A 14851-nucleotide genomic window follows, 5' to 3' on the forward strand; every position below is an offset into this window, starting at 1 on the left:
TCTTTGTGATTTCGTTGACTTAATCGTTGCAAATGCATCTGCATGTTATCCATACATCTCTGTGCCATGTCTGTCTTAGCATCGCCAGTCAATTGTGAAGACACTCAATGGGGGTCTGGCGGCAGATTTCTTGCCAGTGGTGCAACTTGAATCCCTCTCTGATAGTGTTGTTACACCCTCCGACAACACACCGACGAGGCATGATGTCTCCAAGGTTCCAAAAAATAGTCGAAAAAACGAAAAATAACAGAGCTGAGACCCGGTGTTTGTAATATGAAAATGAATATGGCGGGTGTGTTACCTCGGTGACGTCACGTTCTGACGTCGTCGCTAAAAGAACGATAAACAGAAAGGCGTTTAATTTGCCCAAATTCACCCATTTAAAGTTCGGAAATCGGTTAAAAAAAATACATGGTCTTTTTTCTGCAACATCGAGGTATATATTGACGCTTGCATAGGTTTGGAGATAATGTTCCCCTTTAAGAAAGGTTACCAAAAAATGCCTGGTTTGGACTTGAATAAAAATAGGTTGCAACTTTAATGACTATAGGAGATCTGGAATTGGAACGCTATTTGAGAACACTGATTTCGAGAGAAATTACACAAACAATTAGTTTAGCAGTGACAAAATCAACTCTTTTATTCCATTTAAGAACAACATGTGAAAATTCTGTATCCGTCAGCATCTCAATGTATTTTGACAAAACTTAGTTCCAACTTGCTTTTGAATAAAGTTGTATGTGTAACCAACACAAAATAAATAGCTAATATGCACTGCTAACATTTTCATTGTATAGTCACGGCAAATTAGTGGCTAATATTTGCAATACTTTTACGGTATTTTACTGTGAAATATATTTTACATCAATTTATTGAACCTGCAGAGTTGGGATTTTACGGTAATCAGAGTAAAGTCACAGTTAAATGCTGTACTTCCCAAATGGATTTTTAAAAGTTATTACTCTCTCGTTTTGACAGCATACTGCCACTTACTGAACAAGAGTGTGCAATGTAGTTCACACAACACCTTAGACAAATCAGTTTACTTCACAATGATTTATTGTTAAGTTCAGTTCAGTGTCAGTTTGGTTCGAACATGCATACAACGATACAATGTAATGCATCACACATTTCCAGTTGTTTCATTACAGCCCTACCGAAAAGGAGTCTAATATTACAAATGACAATTGTATGATTGCAGTGTTTACTGTGAAATGACAGCTAACGATCCGGAAATATAATGATATCATAATTTTAGAATCATGTCTTGTAATGTTACAGTAAATTGGACTACAGTATTTTTCTATGAAAAATACTTTTAAATGCTGTGAAATCCTGGTAATTATTACTGTGTGTATTTCAACAGTGGAAAAAGATTACAGTGGTAATTTTTTTTAAATGTGTTTCAAACATTGAATCATTACATTTTCTAGCATTTAAATAACATTTTACCAAAATAATAATGCACATAATAAACTAAAATGACCAATACACACAAGCAACAGAAGCCTCCAAAGTATTTATTTCCAGTACAAATCTGTGGATGGGGTCAGGTGGGTCAGGTGCTGATTAAATGTGATTAAAAGTATTTTAATTCCACTTCAAAATAGATGCCATAACCAGAGACTTGGGGCCAGAAAGCTTAAAGTGTTGAGGGCTGCTGCAGCAGAGTTTCTCCCTGCGGAGGCGGAGGTAACATTCATGAGTACTGGCTTCACACAACACAAAAAATGACAGTCGTTGCTTAGAGACAAATTTCAGGTTATATGAACCATAGGCACCGATCTACATTTCTGCCAGTGGGTGCTCGAAGTGTGTTTATTAGTGTTGTCCCGATACCAATATCTTGGTACCGGTAACAAAAGTATATCGGTACTTTTCAGTACTTTTCTAAATAAAGTTTACCACAAAATAATGTCATTATTGGCTTTATTTTAACAAAAAAAAATCTTAGGGTACATTAAACTTATGTTTCTTATTGCATGTTTGTCCTTAAATAAAATAGTGAACATACAAGACAACTTGTCTTTTAGTAGTAAGTAAACAAACAAAAGCTCTTAATTAGTCTGCTGACATATGCAGTAACATTTTGAATAATTTATCATTCTATTATTTTGTCAAAATTATTGAGGACAAGCGGTAGAAAATGAATTATTAATCTATTTGTTCATTTACTGTAAATACCTGCTTACCTTTTCGTTTACGACGTCCCTCTGGGTTGTAAGTTTTTCCTTGCCCTTATGTGGGTGCTGATCCGCGGATGTAGTCGTGGCTTGTGCAGGCCTTTGAGACACTTGTGATTTAATGCTATATAAATAAAAATTGATTGATTGATTGATTTTAACATGTTCTAGCTACCCTTCTGTTAAAATGTAATAATCCGTTTTTCTTCTGTTGTTCAGTAGTTTCGGATGATACTACAAATTTGGGTACCAATCCGATACCGAGTCGTTACAGGATCATACATTGGTCACAGTCAAAGTCCTAATGTGTCCAGGGACATATTTCCTGAGTTTCTAAACATAATATATATTTTTTTTAAACGAAAGAATAATTGTGTGATGTTGAAAAACATCAATGTAATCATAGTAGTATTGACTAGATACACTATTGTACATGGTATCATTAGAGTGGGTGTTAGGTGAAGATCCACCAATGGCGTTTGTTTATATTGCAGCATCCCAGAAGAGTTGGTGCTGCAGGGAATCCTGGGAATTTGTTCTATTGTCTTTATGGTGTGTTGCGGTGCAAATGTACTTCCAAAATGTGTTAGTTAATTTTTGTTTGATGTGGTTTCACTATATGGCACTTGTTTATGACAGTGTTGGTATTGTTCATACTGCCACCCTTAGTGTGACATGTATGCCTGTTGAATAAGTATGCCCTTCATTTGTTTGGGGGCAGTGTGGTCACATTAAAAAAGATTAAGTGACTAGTTAATAATTGGGCACAATATAATCTTTGTTAATCTTTGGTAATTGTAGACTGTATGATTTGAGACTTTTTAATTATGTAAAAATGGACCAACCTCGTCACAAAATTAACAACAACAAGATTTATTTTCAGAAATTATTTTAAAGATTAAAAATTGCCATTGATCCGACGTGGGTGCTCCGGCCCCAAAGCACCCACTGGATTGGCGCCTATGATATGAACACTATTATGATAAAGGTTGAATGAGTTTTTATCACCATTGTTTAGGCGGTCGTGGGTGCTCCGGCCCCAAAGCACCCACTGGATTGGCGCCTATGATATGAACACTATTATGATAAAGGTTGAATGAGTTTTTATCACCATTGTTTAGGCGGTAGTATAGATACCTCTTGGCTCTAGCAGAACATCTCCTTCATACCGAGCCAGTCCTACAGCGTGTCTTTGTGCGTTGTCCAGCTCAGTCCAGTGCTCCTCAGTGATGGCCCACGCTTGCTCGGCACTCAGCCAGGACAACTGGATGGCACTAAACACCACCTAGCAGGTTAAGTCAACATTACCCCTTGAAAGGGAACTGCACTTTTAGGGATTTTTGCCCATCATCCACAATTCCTATGTGAGACAAAAACACAAGTCTTTTCCTTTTCCGTGCATTAGTGCGATAGTGAAAAACTGCTTGCGTGAGGCAGCCAACAATGCAGGTACAGTATATGGGATTCATCGATTGCACCTATAATGCGTTCTAAAAAAAACACCAAAAAACAGCCAACAAAGCTTCATTTACACGCCGTGACCTTCATATTATCTGTCTATCTATGTTGGCCCTGCGATGAGGTGGCGACTTGTCCAGGGTGTACCCCGCCTTCCGCCCGATTGTAGCTGAGATAGGCGCCAGCGCCCCCCGCGATCCCAAAAGGGAATAAGCGGTAGGAAATGGATGGATGGATGGACCTGCATATTAACCAAGCTATTGCGACATTGTTATTGTAGGAGCTAACACAGAACTACTCTATGAGTTGTGACACATCGCCTTGCTCACACTACTCCTCCCTGGTTACGCACCACAATAAAATAAAGAAGAAGAAGGAACTTGAGCTGCTTCTGCTGTATTGCCTTTGTAAAAGGTAATGCTGGGTTTTAAATCATTGATCTCATCTGTATAGTTGAATGTAGTGGCTCCAAGCTGAGAAGTTGGTCAGGTTTGAAAATCCATAGGCTTCCAAATTGATACTATATGGCTCTCAAATGCACTCTCAACAAATAGAACGCAGTATAAGATCATTGCAACGTCGCTAGGGAGCATTTTTTATCTGAGGAGTGAGGATTATTCTAAATTTAACCGTTCAAGGAGAGCACAAGAGCTAAAATATAAATATACAAGCTTTCCACCAGTCAGCACTCCAGTGGGAGTGAATACTGTAAGTCACTGTTTCATGTTCTTATTACTCAGACTGGAAGTCTCTGCAGAGAGTGGTGAGGACGGCGGAAAAGATCATCAGGACTCCTCTTCTTCCTATCCGGGAGATCGCAAAAAGCTGCTGCCTGACCAGGGCTCAGAAACTCTGCAGAGACTTCTCCCACCCCCCACCAAGAACTGTTTTCACTGCTGGACTCTAGAAAGAGGTTCCGCAGCCTCCGTAGCAGAACCTCCAGGTTCTGTAACAGCTTCTTCCATCAGGCCATAAGACTCTTGAACGCATCATAATAATCCCCTCGATTCCCCCAAAAAACAAATTAACTAGCTGGACTATGAAGACAATATAACATACATCCATAACGTAGATGCATAAGCAAAAGTGTAATATATTTATCCGTACAGTAATCTATTTATTTATATCTGCATCTTATTGCTCTTTTATGCTGCACTACAACAAGCTAGTGCAACAAAATGTTGTTCTTATCTGTACCATAAAGTTCAAATTTGAATGACAATAAAAAGAAAGTCTAAGTCTAAGTCTTATTTGAAACTTAGCAACAAATGCCACCATTGCTACGCACTATGTGAAATCAATGCGACCAGGAAAGAAGTTAAAGTTTTGCTTAAAATGAGCAAAATACTGTAAATATATGACATGTTATTGTGAATGTGCCTGTTACTACACAATAAACATACTTACAGCATCATGTATATAAAAGTAATGAAAGTTTTTTTTTTTTCTAGAGTAGTGTTAGCAGGGTCGATTGTGTTGTTAGGCGCCTCTTGCTAGCAGTGTTTTACTATTTAGAATATACAGAAAAGGGAACGACATGTGTGTTCTTGTCCCACATAGGGATTGGTAATGATTTCCCACCAGGTGTTCAAAACACAAAGGCTTGACATGTCCTGTAGTAAACATCTGCTTGACATTAAGTCCTTCCAAAGACAAGTCAAAGGTAAAACTCACTGCCATCTTTTTTGGTGACAGCAGGCTGATTGCTTCAGTGGTGATTCCTTCCACTTGCTCTTGTGTCAGAGCTGACAAAACAATGTCTTCCAGGCCCGCTGGGCATACAAAAGTTTCACAAACATGGTAGTTAGATAATTAATGTGGCTCGAAGTAGAAATGTTCTCAATGTTTCCACTCTCTATAATTGTTTCAATCCATCAAAGAAACGTCATTTTCTTCTTGCTTCTTCCTCACTCTGGATAAGTAACCATCAAAGGTTGGCAACAAAAAGTTAGCATCCTTTGGGACATTACATTCATCTGTACCTGCCAGTGTCCCAATTTCAGTGAAAACTTCAGGTCCCCAAGCATTTGCTGGACCAAAGGCCTCAGCTCTGGACAAACGGTTCGTCAAAGCCTCCATCTGCTGTTCTGTGCATGGCAGGGACATCTCTCGCAGGAATCCGACCGCCATGCTGCCATTTCAAAAAGAAAGTTTGGGCATTCAGTCCTCTGAGCATATGCAAAATATTTACAGGAAGCTTGTGTACTCCACTATATTGGAATTTCTTTTTTTAGCCTTGTTAGTTTCAGCTTAAAACTAGTTTGTGCGTTCAGAGGAAATATACATGAAAATTTCAGAATAGGTGGCATATTTAGACTTTAATGCACATCTAATTAAAATCTAGTAAAATGGAGAAGTTTTATCTAAATTGTCTTCATTTTTAAAGATGCAACATTTCTTTAAACTCCTGTTTGCTAGGACTAAAGGCCTGATCTACAAAGATCGAAAATACCAGTTGCTTAACAGCATGTACAAACTAAAAAATTGTGCATACTGTCAGTGGCCGTGTTATGGGTGATCTACTAACACCGCTTGCACAATTGATAACAAGTGCAAACATTGTGCAAATCACCCTACTTACTTAAATGATTTTGAGTGTTCTACAGGCTGTCATATCAGAGACACTCATCTGCTTCCACACAAATGTTTCCATGCTGCAACCTGTGGTGTTTTGTTTCATTCTGGATCCTGCAGCGGACAACTATTTTCTGTGTCACTTTTTGTGGAGCAAAGCGCTCTTCCAGTGCAATCTGAAACACAACCTACTTTTTACGCTCTGGGAGACGTTGACACTACGATGGTGAACTGCAATACATACATAAATACATTATACATATACATACATACATTATATATATATATATGTGTATATATATATATATATATATATATGTATATATATATATATATATATATATATATATATATATATATATATATATGTATATACATACAAATATATACATTTACCTATATATATATATATATATATATATATATATATATATATATGTATATACATACAAATATATACATTTGCCTATATATATATATATATATATATATATATATATATATATATATATATATATATAGTATGTAATAAACATGTGACGCTTGGCTGGCATCGTTATGGGGGTGGAGCTCTTTCCGGGTGCAGATCGGGCACGGACACAGCGTGAAGGTAAGAAGTATTGTTTTATCAAAACTAAAAACAGGCTAAGAACAAAAACACTGGTGCTAGGCAGAAAAAGGCGAAAAAATAGTTACTAGCATGTGAGCTAAAGAAACAAACAAAACACTTGCACGAGGCACAACAGGTAAAACAAAGAGCTAGCATATGAGCTAGAAAACACAAAAGGCTAAGCGTGGAAGCTAGCGAGTCCAAATACAGAAACCGAGTCGTCACTTGTGAACACAAACAGTGTGTAACACAAACTACAAGGAGAGAACGAGTGAACGGAAAGGGCAGGCTTGAATACAGAACGTGATTAATAAACACAGATGTGCGTCAAAGCAGGTGAAAATTAAGTTACCCTGGTGACAAAACAAACAAGGAAGTGCACAAACAAAGAAACTTAAGAGTCCAAGAACAAATAAGATACACAAAAGGACTCAAAAACTATATATAATCCGACCGGCGGATCATAACAAAACACCTACTTTACAATTATCTAAAGTATATATACATTTTTTGGGGACATCCATAATATATATATATATATATATATATATATATATATATATATATATACATATATATATATATATATATATATATATATGTATATATATATATATATACACACACATATTCTTTGGAAGAAGAAGAATACTGAGTTGCATCCCAAGAACATCATACCTACTGTGAAGCATGGGGGTGGAAACATCATCCTTTGGGGCTGTTTTTCTGCTAAGGGGACAGGACGATTGATCCGTGTTAAGGAAAGAATGAATGGGGCCATGTATCATGAGATTTTGAGCCAAAACCTCCTTCCATCAGTGAGAGCTTTGAATGGTTGACTTAATACTGATTTTCCACCATAATTTACAAATAAATTCTTTAAAATTCCTACAATACGAATTCCTGGATTTTTTTTCACATTTTGTCTCTCACAGTTGAAGTGTACCTATAATGAAAATTACAGACCTCTGTCATTATTTTAAGTGGGAGAACTTGCACAATCGGTGGCTGACTAAATACTTTTTTGCATACATATACATACACATACTGTACATTTATATATACATATACTTATACATACATACATACATACATATATATATATATATATATATATATTTACATATACATAAGTATATATATGTAAATATATATATACATATTTATATTTATATTTATATAAACATACATACATACTGTATATACATACATGTTCCCCACATCCGCGGTCCCCTCCAAGGTTTCTCATTGTCATCCCATGTGGTTTAGTTTTTTCTTGCCCTGATGTGGGATCTGAGCTGAGGATGTCGTTGTGGCTTGTGCAGCCCTTTGAGACACTCGTGATTTAGGGCTATATAAGTAAACTTTGATTGATGAGTAAATCAGGCTCATAGTGTTAATATCCAGGCCACATTCTATCCACCTTGGCTGAAGCCTTCACACAGCTTAGTGTCTTTCTAAATGTGTCTGTGCGTACGTTGACAATCATGCAGTGATTAATTGGCTGACCTGAGGTTGTAAGGGTCCAGTCTTGTCATTTCTGAGGGATAAAACCCACAGATTAGATGGCCAAATGTCGCCAGATCAACGCCAGATAACTGCTCAATCTTCAAGTTGCGGTTGCGCATCATTCCCGAAATGACAGCTCTCATCTGAAAAGCCAGACAGTAACACACGCATTTGCCTCTGTATGAGTCAATGTGCATTAACTTCAAGTCCACATTCAGTTTACCTTCCTGGGGCTCCACCGTGTCAGAGTCCCCAAATGGGCCCAAAAACTGTCATCAGTCAAAGAGATGTCATGCAGTTCTCTGACTGTCATCTCAGTCACCAGAGAGCCAAGAGCCAAAACTTCATCTGCTCTGAGCTCACTCACTGGACTGAACGCCTGCAGTGGTCAGAGAACAGCAACATTTCAGTCGCAGACAGATGTTGGTAATTAAACTTCACACAGCTTTAGGCAACACCACCATCTGTTTCTGGCTCTCAGGTCAAGGAGACCTAATGGACTGCAACATTTACTGGACACATCATTAGGTACACTGTGCTGTGTAGAGAGTTTAGTTTGGTTTAGATTGATACAAACAGGAAGGTGTAAATTTAAAACTAAAATAATTTAATTTTTAAATTTCCATATTTAAAAAAATAAATAAATAAATAAATAATCACTATATTTTATAGAGGTGCCAGAAAAATTAATTAACATCCGAATCACGATTATTATTTATTATGATTTAGATTTTTGATGGATGGCTGGAGGATTTTGAATTGGTTCATAATTTTCAGGAATACATTTTTTTTAAATAAGTAAGCCCTTTTTCACGTATTTTTAAACAGGTTTATATTATATTTTTTATATACCACATAATACTGTACAATGTGAGAATCGGTTGTCATCAATAATTGTTTCTAAATCAATTCGTAAACCCAAGAAACATAATCAAATTTAATTGAGAGTTGTTAATTATCTGATAAATTAATTACAGGTTTTTAATATTATTTATGATACAGTCGTCTCCCGATGACCGCATTCAAAGTTTGTCTCTTCACTCTCGCGTGGATTTTTTAGTTGTTATTTAAAAGCATTTTGTTTGTATTTTTGGCCTAAATGAAGCATTTTCAAGCATAAACAAGGCTACATGAACAATAAATATCATTACTACGGTAGCATTGGCGACCAAAACCAATCGGAGCGTGCTTTTCCCAAAACTAATTGGAGCGTGCTGTTCAGTATCATGGCCGCTGATTGGTTCAGCCTCCGACAGCATTACTTAATTGTTTTAAACAGATTAAAAGAGAGTATAAATGACAGTGGGGCCGTTTTCTCATACTGTATCTAGGGTTCTCATAATGTTAAAACCTACAAAATATTTAGAAAGTCGTGACGGTTTTTTTTAGAGACTGGAGCTATGAAAATATTTGGTTTATAAGTAATGATTTGTACTGGAGCTATGAAAATATTTGGTTTATAAGTAATGAGTCGTACTTTGCGGAAATTAACTCGATACAGTCAGGCCCAGAATCAATTACCAGCAATAAATTAGGGTTTGTTGTATTTATATACAGTATTCTACAAAATTGTGCACATCTCTCTTTTAGCCATAAAATTGTATTACAGTTAATTGTTGCTCAAGAAGCAATATCTTATTGGAGAAATGTGGATGTACTATAGAGAAGTCAATGTAGATTTTACACAGCAAAATAGTTTCACTATCCACTGAAAATGATGCAATATTGTCAGCCATTAATGTCTGAGGAGCAACCCAAAAATAAGGAACAAGATAATTATGTCTTGTGTACAGTCAAGTATGGTGTTGATAGCGTCTCCATGGACCGCCACCTTGCCGTGGTGGAGAGCCTTGCGTGTTCCAATGAACCTAAGAGCGATGCCGTCGGGAGGTTCTGCTCCTGGTAGGTTTAACCATGGCGGTAAGGTCGAGGGGGAGGTTCCAGACAAAGTGCGGTCCAAAGACCTCAACGGTGGAAGTGGTGGAGGATGACACTGCATGTCACAACGGCACTGAAGGCGGATGAAGGCTGCAACAGAGGGTCGTCTCCAGTCGTCATGGATCCATGCCACTGGATAAAGGCCCTTCTCTGCCAAGGACCGTGTGGTGGCTGCAGGCGCATCAGTCTCCCCACGCTAAAAGACGTCACGCGCAGGCGTCCTCCCGAATGGGAACCCATCCATTTTACATCCCGGATACTTCAAAGTCCTTTGGCGACCGTGAAGTGGTAACGGGGGCAGGACAGTGAAGTCTGGCAGTCCCTAGCCACAACCTGGCACACAGGCGGTGGGTGTTGGATTCAGTCGTTAAGCTCATGGACTGAGGCAGAAGAGCTTCTCGGCAGCTGCACCCATGACTGAGCAGCCCTATTCAGCCTTATGCCTGCTAGCAGTCATATGGCCACGGTCGTTAGTGCCTATGCACCAACCCTTGATGCACAGGTTGAAGTTAAAGAGCCCTTTTATGCTGACCTGGACAAAGTTCTATCTGAAGTCCCCAGGGAGGACAAGTTAATCCTGCTCGGAGACTTCAACGCCAGAGTGGGACGAAACCACCACCTATGGAGGGGTACGCTGGGGAGAGAAGGGGTCGGAAATACAAACTCTAATGGCACACTACTGCTAACTAAGTGCTCTGAGCACAACCTGGTCATCACCAACACACTTTTCCGTCAGAAAACCAAGTTCAAAACATCATGGATGCACCCTCGCTCCAAACTGTGACATCTCATTGACTACGTTATTGTCCACTCTAAAGACCGTCGCGACGTCCTAAACACCAGAGCAATGACCAGTGCAGACGACTGCTGGACCGACCACCGCCTCATTCGCTCCATCATGTCCATCCGCTTAATGCGGAAAAGACGGATGCAGAAAAGACAGTGCCGGCCAAGAATTAACATCGAGCTGTTGAGTGACACCACCTACCAGCAACAGCTGCAGGAGGCCTTCAGCGCAGCGTTGCCCAAACAGTACCCAGAGGATACGGAAACACACTGGAGCACACTTTCGACTGCCATAATGAAATCCTGCAAAAATATCCTTGGTCTCAAAAAGCGGAGACATCAAGACTGGTTTGATGAGAACGACACTGAGATCCAGCAACTAATTGACAACAAGCGGCAAGCTTTCATCACTTGGCAAAACAACATCCACTGCAAAGTGAAAAGAGTAGCCCATGCCAAAGCGAAGGCAGCTGTCCAAACACAGGTTAGAAAACTGAAGAACCAGTGGTGGACAAAGAAGGCTCTAGAGATCGAGCAGCTTGCTGACTCTGGAGACACGAGAGGCTTCTTCGATGCCACCAGAGCGGTGTATGGTCCCAGCCACCTCTGCCTAACCCCCCTTCGCTCAAAGGATGGTCTGCTGCTGCTGAAGGACAAAGACGCAATTTCAAACAGGTGGAAAGAACACTATAAGGACCTCTTAAACAGGGACACTATACCTGAGATGGAGGCTCTTGACCAACTCCCACAACAACCCACAGATGAAAGCATGGGAGAACCACCTACCTTGGATGAGCTGCAGGATGCCATTGGGATGATGAGGAACAACAAGGCTGCTGGGCCCGATGGCATTCCAGCAGAGGTCCTGAAGAAAGGCGGACCCGATCTTACCAAGCACATTCATGCCCTGTTTCTCAAAATATGGGAAGAAGAGGAAATCCCAGCACAGCTCAGAGATACCCTAATTGTCTCCATATTTAAGAAAGGAGACAAGGCAGACTGAGGGAATTACCGTGGCATCTCTCTCCTGTCCACCATAGGGAAAGCCCTCGCTCGGGTTTTGGCCAACAGACTCACCCCCCTGTCAGAAAGCGTGCTTCCTGAGTCTCAGAGTGGATTTCGTCCAAGCAGAGGCACCACAGACATGATTTTCATCGCACGACAACTGCAAGAAAAATGCCGGGAACAAAACCAATCACTATACATTGCCTTCATAGACCTCACCAAAGCCTTCGACTCGGTTAACCATCAGGCCCTTTGGCTGGTTCTGTCCAAGATTGGCTGCCCAGACAAATACATCCGGGTACTGAGACTACTACATGATAACATGTCAGCCACAGTGCTCAGTGGCAGTGGAGATGAAACAGAACCCTTTAGGATAGACACAGGTGTAAAACAGGGATGTGTCATCGCTCCAACACTATTCTCCATTTTTGTTGCTGCTATCCTCCATCTCACAAACATACATCTGCCTCAGGGAGTCGAAATAATGTACAGAACCGACGGTCAACTCCTCAACATCAACCGTTTCAGGGCTAAAGGTCAAACCACCACCATATCCATCATGGAGCTGCAGTATGCAGACGATAATGCCCTCGTAGCCCTCTCAGAAGAGGACCTACAGTGCACTCTGTCTGCTTTTGCGAAGGCATACAAACAGCTTGGTCTTGCCATCAATATAAAGAAAACCCAAATCCTCCACCAACCACCACCAAACAGTAGTGCGCCTGTCCTGCCCCCAAACCTCTTAATTGACAAAATCAGACTGGAAAATGTGGACCACTTCCCATATCTTGGGAGCCTCCTGTCATCCAAACCTGTCATTGACGATGAAATTCACCACCGCCTCAGCTGTGCCAGCGGGGCCTTCTCAAGGCTGAGGAAGCGAGTCTTCGAGAACCGTGACCTCCAAGCAAAGACCAAAATCCTGGTCTACAAAGCAGTCGTGCTCCCGACCCTTATGTATGAGTCAGAAGCCTTGACCACCTACAGCAGGCACTTAAAGGCACTCGAGACTTACCATCAAAGATGTCTCAGAAAAATCCTCAGGATCAGCTGGGAGGACCGACGCACCAACACCAGCGTCCTGGAGGAGGCTGGCTTGCCCACCATCACTGCCACGATTGCCCGAAACCAACTCAGGTGGACTGGCCATGTAGTCCGCATGCCTGACTCTCGCCTCCCAAAACAAGTCCTTTATTCCCAGCTTGTTGAAGGGAAACGGGCCCCGGGAGGTCAAAAGAAGAGATTTAAGGACAACATCAAGGCAAACCTGACAAAGTGTCGCATAGACCTTAAGTCTTGGGATGTCAAGGCAACAGACAGGACGATGTGGAGAAACCTTGTCCGTGAGGGTGTCGCGCAATATAATCACGACCTCCGCCATGCTGCACAAGACAAGCGCAGACTAAGAGAGGAGAGAGCATCCACCAAACAGGCCCAACCCAAACCCACCACCACTACATTCCCTTGTCCACATTGCCCCAGAATAATCGGGTCCAGAATCGGCCTCCACGCCCACCTGAAGACCCACAAGGACCAGGAAGGAGGACAGTCATACTCGACCACGAGTGACCGCCGATGATGATGATGATAGCGTAATGTTATGGGGCTGCATGAGTGACGCCAACATTGGCGAGAAGTGGTTTACAGAGTCTTTTGCCACATTTTTGTGTCCTTTCTAGCTTTCCAGCCAAATAAAATTTGACTTTAATTAGCCAGAATACAAATATATTATTAAACATATAACACGTTTAACACTTTTAACAATAAGCAAATTAAAGTCATGTGAGTGTGCAGCATTACTGACCTGCCGAAGTTTGACCCACAGTGCCTTGCGCTGCTCAGAGCTTAGTGAGGCGTCCTGACCAAAGACATGGACACAGTCTCTCATATCCATTTGTGACATGCGCCTCAGCTGAGATGATGTCCACGCTGAAGGGAATGTACCTTTGATGTCTGCACAGCGTGGGACTATACACCAAGATGTACAAACAACACTAATTACAGGGGAACTCCACCTTTTTGTGGCAATGTTGCCCAACTTTAACAATCCTTATGCGAGACAAGAACACATGCCTTTCCCTTTTCTGTGCATTCTAAATAGTGAAAAACTATTAGTATGAGGTGGCTAACAATGCAGGATTCATCTACTCCGCCCATGAAGCTGTCTAAAACATCCAAAAAATGCCAGCGATACCCTATTTACATGCTGTGAGCAGCATATTAAAAGGGGGGAACTAACACAGAGGAACTACTTTTCTGGCATCGTGAACTATCGCCACACTCAAACTTCGACCACTAGTGAGTAGCCAGCTATTACCTACTGGCTAGCTTGAGCTGCTCTAGAGCAGTGGTTCTCAAATGGGGGTACGCGTACCTCTGGGGGTATTTGAAGGTATGCCAAGGGGTACGTGATATTTTTAAAACATATTCTAAAAATAGTAACAATTCAATAATCCTTTATAAATATATTTATTGAATAATACTTCAACAAAATATGAATGTAAGTTCATAAACTGTGAAAAGAAATGCAACAATGCAGTGTTGACAGACGGATTTTTTGTGGGCATGTTCCATAAATATTGATGTTAAAGATTTCTTTTTTTGTGAAGAAATGTTTAGAATTAAGTTCATGAATCCAGATGGATCTCTATTACAATCCCCAAAGAGGGCACTTTAAGTTAATGATTACTTCTATGTGTAGAAATATGTATTTATAATTGAATCACTTGTTTATTTTTCCACAAGTTTTTAGTTATTTTTATATCTTTTTTTCCAAATAGTTCAAGAA

General features: G+C 40.3%; 1 protein-coding gene across 1 annotated transcript in view; it reads right to left on the reverse strand.

Annotated features, from left to right (window-relative positions):
* Positions 1-1156: 1156 nt before the first annotated feature.
* LOC133548234 (stereocilin) overlaps positions 1157-14851 on the reverse strand; it is a 53444-nt gene continuing 39749 nt past the window's right edge. The window contains exons 23-29 of the mRNA XM_061893553.1: positions 13868-14031; positions 8558-8713; positions 8335-8477; positions 5624-5772; positions 5316-5413; positions 3321-3468; positions 1157-1678 (exon numbers count right to left, since the gene is read on the reverse strand). Coding sequence (XP_061749537.1) covers positions 1602-1678; positions 3321-3468; positions 5316-5413; positions 5624-5772; positions 8335-8477; positions 8558-8713; positions 13868-14031 — 935 coding nt within the window. The 3' untranslated portion in view covers positions 1157-1601. The remainder of the gene's footprint in view (positions 1679-3320; positions 3469-5315; positions 5414-5623; positions 5773-8334; positions 8478-8557; positions 8714-13867; positions 14032-14851) is intronic.

The sequence above is a fragment of the Nerophis ophidion genome, linkage group LG02 (genome assembly GCF_033978795.1).
Source record: "Nerophis ophidion isolate RoL-2023_Sa linkage group LG02, RoL_Noph_v1.0, whole genome shotgun sequence".
Taxonomy (NCBI): Eukaryota; Metazoa; Chordata; class Actinopteri; order Syngnathiformes; family Syngnathidae; genus Nerophis; species Nerophis ophidion.